Here is a 9,034-nt window from a genome sequence, read left to right on the forward strand (position 1 = left end):
CTCTCTCTCTGCCTCTCTGCCTCTCTCTCTGCCTCTCTGCCTCTCTGCCTCTGCCTCCCGAATACCGGAGTAAAAGTCATGAACCAGCAGACACAACTGAGCCTAAATTTTTTCCTGTCTCACTTTTTCCGAACTGTCAGTGAGCCAAACAATGGCAAAGACCAGAACAGACTAGCCACTGAACAAGAGAGCTGCCTGCCTTGGTATGTTGTCTGGGTGGAAGCTAGTTGTGGTAGATTGAGTAAGAAAAGACCCCCAGGGCCCAGGCATTCAGACATTTGCTCACCCCATTGGCGGCACTGTTTGTGGAAGTTTAGAAGGTACAGCCTTGAAGTTTGTCACTTGGGGCAGGCTTTGAGAGCCTGTAGCCTGGCTCCACTCCAGTTTGTTCTCTCGGGTTCACGCTTGCAGCTGAGGATGTGCCTGCCCTCTTAGCTGCCTGCTTTGTCTGTCACGTCTGCCTGCCACCATGCTTCCCCACCATGATAAAACCTTATCGCTCTGGAATGAATATAAACCCTTTCTTCTATAAGTTGCCTTGGTCTTGGTGTTTTATCATACCGACAGAAAAGTGACCAATACTCTAATGCAGTGGATCTCAACCCACGGTCAAGACCCCTTTGGGGGGCTGGGTATCAGGTACTCTGCATATCAGATCTTTTATTATGGTTTATAACAGTAGTAAAAGTACAGGTATGAAGTAGCAACAAAATAATACGATTAAGGGCCACTGAGACATGAGGAATTGTGTTAAAGGGTTGCAGCATTAGGAAGGTTGAGAGCCACTGCTCTAGGGGCTGAGAAAGTCTGAGAAAGATGAATGTGAGGAGGTATATTGCTCCCTGACCCAGACACATAGGCAAGGTCTGATATCTCTAAGCTTCTGGCAGAGCCAGGAAGAAAACATAAGGACATCTCTCCCAGGCTGTCGGTGCAGGGCAACTAAGTGTCACCTGAAGAGACTGAAGAATCTTCGTTCTTATGTGGAGTGAACACTGAGAAGACTGGAGAGACTGCAGAGCTACCTAAGCCCAGAGGTGGGGACAGACACAGGCAACACCTGGAGAGTACATACTTGGCACAGACAACATCACCATTGTCATCTAGCACCCTTGTATAGGTGACAGGTCTAGGGTGTGTCTGCTGAGGGATTTTGAGCATAGCATCTGAGGAAAACAGAGAGGGAGAACTTGAGATCCATGCTTGGGCGCTCATTCGGTTTGAGGCCAGAGCCCAAGCTTTTGGGACTTACCTTCATTGTGCCTCTTTCCTATATCTGCAAATAAGATGCCAAGAAAATGAGCTAAATTGGGGTGGTGGGAGGGTCCTCATTGGAATTGTAGTGATTCTGGATTCTCTAAAAAGTGGAGACCAAGACAAGCTTGTGTGTAAGTTGTTTCTTTGGGATGTGGCACAGGAAAGGAATGCAGGAGGGAGGAGAAATGTAAGAGTAACCATGAAGTCGGATATTGCTATGTGCCTTGGGCTGGTACCCAAGACCTTTGCGGGACCTCAATCAGCGATCCCTCACCTGGGCTGGACTCTGCCGAATTTGATCCCTGATGAAGGCTGAATTTGATCTCCAGGTCCCACAAGTTGACATGAGAAAACTGACTCCAGAGAGCTTTCTTCTGACCACCACACATGCACCCTGGCATGTTGTGTGTGTATGTGTACACACTGACACATTTAAAAAACTTTTCCTCATCTGCCCTAGGTTTACCCCTCTTTAGTAAAGAGACGTCCATTGGAATTGGAATTCCATGACTTTCCAGGTTGCACACACCTGAGGGAGTCTCCACAGCTCCCTCCCAGCAATGCGATAGAGAAATCCCAAGGAAGAGAAACATGGAACAAGTGGAGCACTATCAGAATCCATACGCTCAACTTGTTGGCAGAGCAGCATCCGAAGAATCATGTGCTCTAAGAGAGACAGGAGGATATGAAGGGCACACACCCGTGTCTGGCATGGTATAGCTCTTGCATTAGCCAGGTTAACTTCTGCCCTGCACACAATCTCCTTCGTTAAAGGGCTTTCACTGTGTTCAAAGGCCAACCACATGGGCCTCTACAAATGACTTAATACAGAAAGCCTTGTGGTAAAAACTAAAGTTCCTATTTCTACAACTGGCAGAAGACATTGGATGTAATCAAGTTGTCTCCGGGTACCTTCTTGCTCTTCTCAAGAGATAGTACCATACAGAGCAGTGCTTCTCAACCTTCTTAAGGCTATAGCCCTTTAATATACCTCATGTTGTGGTGACCGCAACCATAAAACTATCTTTGTTGCTACTTCATAACTGTAATTTTGCTGCTGTTATGAATGCAAATTTAAATATCTGATGTGCAGGATTTCGGATGCGTGGCTCCTATGAAAGCATCACTCAACCCTCAAAGGGCTTGTGACCCACAGGTTGAGAAACACTGATATGTAGAATTAATACTAGTCTGTTATCAGCAGGCTGCATTCAGAGAAAGAAGACACACTCTGTTTCATCCATGGAGAGTGTCAGTCCTTGTACCATGACACGACACACGAGTAGCAATAGACAGAGGCCAGCTGACAACTACAGGCAAGCGATCCATCTATCCAGTTGATGGAGTCTGTTACAATTTGGATGAAAAATGTCCTCTCTACTCTCTCATTATTTGAACACTTGATAGCACTATTTTGAGAGGTCATGGGACCTTTAGAAGGTAGAGCCTAGCCCTAGAAGGAAATGTATTGATAGGGGATGAACCTTGAGTTTTATAGCCCAGACTCACTTCCTGTTCCATCTCTGCTTCCTGATCTCAGATTGAGCAGTCAGCCTCACACTCCTGCTGCCCCAGCTAAAAGCAGCTCGCATGCTCATGGCTTCCTGCCACTGTGAACTATCTTTCCAACTGTGATTCTAAATAATCTGCCTTCCTGCAGCTGCTTCTTGTCAGGTGTTCGGCCATAGCAACAGGAAAGGTTACTAATCCAGGGTCCTCCTCCAAACCGCTGTTCTCCAAGAAGCACTACTTTACAACACAAAGAGCCACTACTTACTTGCTTTCATAGGTTCATGCATAAGCCTCTTATGTACACATTTTCATCTTTGGCCTTCTTAATTAGCTCTTGGGAAGGGGGCAGGGGAGGTCTGATTGACCAACCAAATTGTATGCCACTCGACAGGACCCTGAGTATCTCCACTCCAGGCCATTTCACCCTCCATATAACTTAACCCCTAACTACAATTGTTCATAGCTTAGTCAGCTTTCTTCATGTGTCACGCTGTCCTTTAAAGTCACTAACTTTCATGGCCACTCTCAAGTTCTGTTTCCATCCCATCTTATGAGTTTGAAAGCCTGATATGTCCAGACCATGATGGCAGCACTGTTATGCAATTGTCTGCATTCTGTGGTCAGAACAGTGCACTTCAAATGGAGATTATTTCTCTGTTGCAGAAAACACACCCTCTCACTAGAACCCTCCTGATGGCTACCACAACTGTCTAGTTGTGGTGCTTGCTAGGAAAGTCTACACATCATCTTTAGCCAGGACATTCACTAATATCCTGAGACGGCTTGCTTCATATCCAGCCCAGGTTTTCTTTTGCCTTGTACTCTACTCTTAAGTGATATTCTTCCTAAGTGTCACTCTACAAATCCATGTATCTCATCCACCAGTGCACCTTTCTCTTAGTAGAATGAGAGACTCTTTGAGCAGGAAATGCCCTGGCTTAGCCCCTAACGAATTCCTGGAAAAAGTCATTGATGTAGCACATCTCTTAGTGTTTGAGGATTAGCATGTGGTACACAAAATGTTACCATGAACAATTTCTTACAGATGATTATTAAAGCAGTAACAAAAAAAAAGATAGGGATTCTCTGTTCAGGGACACAAGTTCCTATAGTTTCCCTTTCCATAATAATGTGAACATATTTTGTACCTCCCAAGTAATGGATATCAGGAAAAATGCATTTACCAAGCTAAAAGCCATACACCTTGTCCCACAGACTATGTTGATATGCTCAGGTAAAGTCTCACACCTCACTACAGAAGCTGCAATCAGGGGCCATCATCCAATCTGATCCTATAGCTACCATAGGATCCGTAAAAGGAAGTCACACAGGAATATAATAGAGACCTTCCTTCCTGTACCCTTTAAGCTCTTAATGACGGCACTAGCTTTGACTCTGGCCATGTGGCATTGGTTTTGATATCTCAGTTAGAGAAGGATGCACAAGTAGGTTCCCCCACCATCAGAGCCTTGCGCTTGGCCCTTTCTTCCACGGTGGTACAACATAAAGCATGCCTCAGGAGTATTGGCTCAGGGAATGGGAGGAGGGAGTGCCTGTCCATCACTTCTCAGCTGCTCACTATCAGGGTTTGCCCCATGAGCTTTAATCCCTCAGCCCTTGCAGAGTTTCCCGACATGAGACACAATATCGCTATGTAAGGGATAAGAATATGGTGCGGCTACACTGATGTGCAGGTAAAATACACCTGTGCAAAGCTAACCGTCACAGCTGTGATAGAAAGAAACCATGAGGCTATCTATACAAGGTGCCCTGTGTTGGAGTATATTAGCAATCATACTGCTTATTAACTTATTATTACCTCTCCACACTATCTGATCCATTAATGGTTAACTGTTTTTAACTGTTAAGAGTCTCCTTTTAAGTAATGCCTAACTTTGTGGGCCATGAAGTAAGCACTAAGTTTTCTACCAGCTCACAGTCCTTAGGATTCTCATACACCTCCACAAGTAAAGAAAAGGGGGATGGGAACTTCCTGGGTAGAGTGTCAACTATCCTGGAATGAGAACTGAGTGGTACTTGGTAGGGAGATATGAACAAATATCTAGTCTGTTCACCCCAGATGGAGTAGCAGCAACAAACCAAGTATTCCACCCATCTAGCTTAAGGAACCCATGAGCTAATTGGGGTTCCTTACAGGAGAGTGGATGACTCAAAGATACCACTAAAAAGTCCACCGCAGCATGGGCCACAGCTCACAAAAATTCAATCCCTGGAGCTCTCCGAAGAGCTTGCAGGCCAGATAGTGTCCTCTCCCCTACAATTAGACCTGAGGGATCATTAGCGTGTAAGTTTCACGAACTTCCTGAGACTCCCAAGTATAAAAGGAAAGAAGGGAAATGTGGGCTAGTGTGGTCCTCTCTTCAGATGTCAGGAAATGCTTTCATTCCCCCATTATCTTTAAGTATGATGTCAGAGCTTATAGGTGAAAGCAAGACTAGACAAAACTGTAATTCCTGTATCCTAGGCTGGCCTCCAACTTGGTACATATCCAAGAGTGCCATCATTCCAGTTTATGCAGAACTAGGAATCAAACTCAGAGCTTAATGTGTGATAGGCCAGCACCATACCAAGTGAACTATACCCCCAGTCCTAATAAAGCTATAATTATTTTTGCTTTGATATATTAGAAATCAAACACTGACTCCTATTTTAATCCTTCACACAAGCCAGAGTCTAGACCGTGTCAGTTGCTATGCAGTTGCCCAAAACGGTCCTTTCTAAAACTCATCTGTCCAGCCGAACTAACCGATCTATCAAGATATAAACTTCCATCATGGCTGCAGTGAACCAAGACTAAAATCAGCTCAATTAAGGCTTTCCACAGTGTCAATCCTCAGGGTTTCAAGGAAGCCCTGAGGGAAGGAAGCTGTGTGGAACTCTGACCTCAGGCATCTAGAGTCTGTGCACAAAGGGAGAATCCATAGCAAGCATGGGCACAATGTGTGAGCTGCTACTACACACCAGTTTTTTGTATTTTGTTTTTTGGTTTTTTTGAAAAAGCACATTATTCCATCTAATTCTCACAGCTATTCTGCAGGCAAGGATCTTTCACCCATACCGACAAAGGGAAACTGAGGCTCACAAGCATCCAGTTATTTATGCACAGGTGATGAAATTGGTCCTTGGATGATCTAGGAACCAAGGTCAGCTCGAGCTTGTTGATGACGGCCTATGCTCTCCCAAACAAGCTCCCCCCACCACAGCATAAGGAGGTGGCCTACAGCTGTGTGTACTACATTCCACACTATGGTACTCCTTGAAGAAGACCTGAGAAAACCCCGAATCACATCCACAAATGCTACAGTACTGTTGAATACTCTAATATAGGGGTGAACCTTCTTTCCTTTCCTTCTGTTTTTTCTCTCACCCTCCCCCCTTTTAAAAAAATTTTAAACGGAACTGTTAAATGCCTAAAAATACTTTAATAAAAATCTTAGGTCAGAAAGCTGGAGAGATGGCTCAGTTATTAGCACCTGATGCCCTTTCAGAAGCTCTGAGTTTGTTTCTCAGAACCCACAGAGCCACATGTAACTCCAGCATCAGAGGATCGAAGGCCCTCTCCTAGCCCCTGAGGGTGCCTCCAAACACACAGAAAACGGCACACGTATACATATACTGTTTTTTAATCTAAGAAAACAAAGCAAGCAAACAAAATACTGTGAGCACCCAACTCGCCAGCAAGAACGATGCCACAACAGGATCCTTCTGCACACGTTTCTTGGGAGGGCTTGATGGCAGAGGCGAAAAGACCCCAAGCCCAGAACTGGTGCTGCTTATATAGGCCTAGGAGAGGCGTGTCTTACACCCAGATCCGTTATGCTTTCAGTACCTCATTTACATATCTACATCCAATTGGTTGTGCTCTCATTAACATACCTCATTTACATATCTACACCCGATTGGTTATGCGTTCACTACCTCATTTACATGCCCTGGGCCAGGCAGTGACTCGGCAATAACTCTACTGCATATGCGCACATTGGTTGTTTACCCAAACTTATACGTGGTGGCCAGCAGTAGCCAGCGCCACCTTGCAATGGCATATGTGGCTTCCCACAAAATACCACCTCAACTCTGAGGTTATAAATGTCTAAGCAAACACGTTTTGATTTGTTTTTAAATTTTCCTTTATTTTTATTTGTATGTGTATGAGTGAGTGTTTTGCCTACGTGTATGTCTGTGCACCATGTGTGCAGTGCCTTCTGAGGCCAGAAGAGAGCACCAGCTCCTCTGAGTAACAAGTGGTTTGTGTTACCACATGGGTTCTAGGAGTCAAACTTAGATCCTTGTACCTGGGTTATCTGTCAGAACAGCCAGTGCTCTTACCTCTGAGCCATCTCTTTGGGCACATGCAGCTTATTAAATATAGTTTCAGACATATATGTGAAATACATATGTATATACTAGTTCTTAGGGAATTTTGTACACATTTTTATTGTATTCACCTCCTTCTCCAACTCCTCCTCCCATTCTCATCCCCCATTCTCTACCTACCTAACTTTGTATCATTTTCTCTTCTAAGATTCATCAAGTCCAATTTGTGCTGCGTGAATATTCTCGGATTTATGACCTTCCACTGGAGCACAGTCAACTCAGCAGGGGCTACAAAGACTCTGAAAGGAAACCCACTCTCCCTCTCCTGGCAGTTACCACTTGCCAATAGCTCCTCTGTGAGGGGTGGGAACTTCGTGCCCACTTCTCCTCCCCATGCTGAGAGTTGGTCTGGATTGAGCTTGCAGATCTTACACATGCTGCCAGAGCTGCTGAAACTCATGTGTGCAGCTGCCCTGCTGAAACCCACAGCTCTCCCCAACTCTCTCTCTCTCTCTCTCTCTCTCTCTGTCTCCCCCCACACACACACACTTCTTGGCTTAGCAAGTTATCCTCTAGCCTGTGGCTAAGTCGCACGTTTCAGTCAATCCATTTACACATCCTGTTTTACTGTTTGCGTCCTTAACTAAAATGTCTACGTGCTTTTGATGGAATCAGTTGTATTCACAGATTCTCCCTCTCACCCAGACTGTCAAAAGGATCTAAAAATTATCTGCCTGGTGTCCCTCCTTAGCAGATGGGGGTGGGGTGGGGGAGGCTGAAAATCCTCTAATGACTTTGTGTTGGTTTGAGTCTCTCTAAATCTGCCCCTTCTCAGAGACCGAGCCACTTGGGATGGTTTCTTTAGCAAGACAGCAACACCCATGAAGAGGCAGCCAGCTGCCAGGTAGAGACCACACATGCCTGGTGGCAGGGCAAAACAGAATAGCTTCAGGAGCCCCACGGTCTTATCAGGGGGCTTGCAGGAGATAGTATACATGAAAAACTCTTGCTTAACAGTGAAGTGCTGTGCAAATGTTAGAACCAGGTGGTGTGTGCCAGGGAGATTACCTTTTGCCAGGGGGTAATCATTTCAGTTTATATAACACTTTTCACTCCAGGAGCCCCAAGCCCTTGTGAATATTACCCTAAGAAACATCACTTGAAATGAAATGCATATAAACAAACAGAATCTAACAAATGGAGGTACCAATTACCACAACGATGACAGTCTTAAATGAGAACATCAACATTTTGACACATCAACTCTGGAGGATGCTGCCTCTGTGGTCCCAACNCCTTGGGGGGGGGGGCATCAATTCTCCCTGTTAATGTTTTCCCCGTCAGTGTCAACTGTTTGGCTGAGGTGGGAGGAGAGGAAACAGAAATAGAAAAACATCTTAAAATATGCATTTTATTTCCCTGTAGCAGTGCATCAGAAAACTCAACTGTAACTCCCCAAGTCTTTCAGTCTCTCTCTCTCCCTCCTTCCCTCCCTCCCTCCCTCCCCCGCCCCCCCAACCCCCAATAATAAAGGGAGAGAAAAAAGGCTGTCATTATTTGAATGATCAGAGAAAAAAAAAGAAGCCAAGGTAAGTAAGATACCAATTACAGCTCTGCCAGTCTGTGTGAATTGGTCTCAATCCAAATGAGGGCACAAATGGGTTTGAGGATGTGAAGGGGATGCAGAGGGGGCTGGGAAGAGAGAGCTGCCAAAATACAAGACAGGGAGGCTTAGCGAAATTGCCCCCTGGCGCTCTGAAGGCAGTTTAATCAGGCAGAGCCCTGAACATTCCCATGCACCAGTCCCATTGTGCGCGCGCCCTTGCAGATCTGGCTTCTGGCTCGGTCTCTTTGTTTGGGTAGCTAGGCACGGAAAAAGAATCATCTGCAACCAGAGCTCCACTTAATTCTCAGTTCCTCTCTGGAAACG

At 45.4% G+C, this 9,034-nt stretch overlaps 1 protein-coding gene across 1 annotated transcript in view; it reads right to left on the reverse strand.

Annotated features, from left to right (window-relative positions):
* The window catches only part of LOC110293314 (dolichol phosphate-mannose biosynthesis regulatory protein-like), a 5,447-nt gene extending 4,189 nt beyond the window's left edge, over positions 1-1,258 (reverse strand). The window contains exon 1 of the mRNA XM_021161192.1: positions 1,253-1,258. Within this exon, the coding sequence (XP_021016851.1) occupies positions 1,253-1,258 (6 nt within the window). The remainder of the gene's footprint in view (positions 1-1,252) is intronic.
* Positions 1,259-9,034: the final 7,776 nt, after the last annotated feature.

Source organism: Mus caroli, chromosome 4 (genome assembly GCF_900094665.2).
Source record: "Mus caroli chromosome 4, CAROLI_EIJ_v1.1, whole genome shotgun sequence".
Classification (NCBI taxonomy): Eukaryota; Metazoa; Chordata; class Mammalia; order Rodentia; family Muridae; genus Mus; species Mus caroli.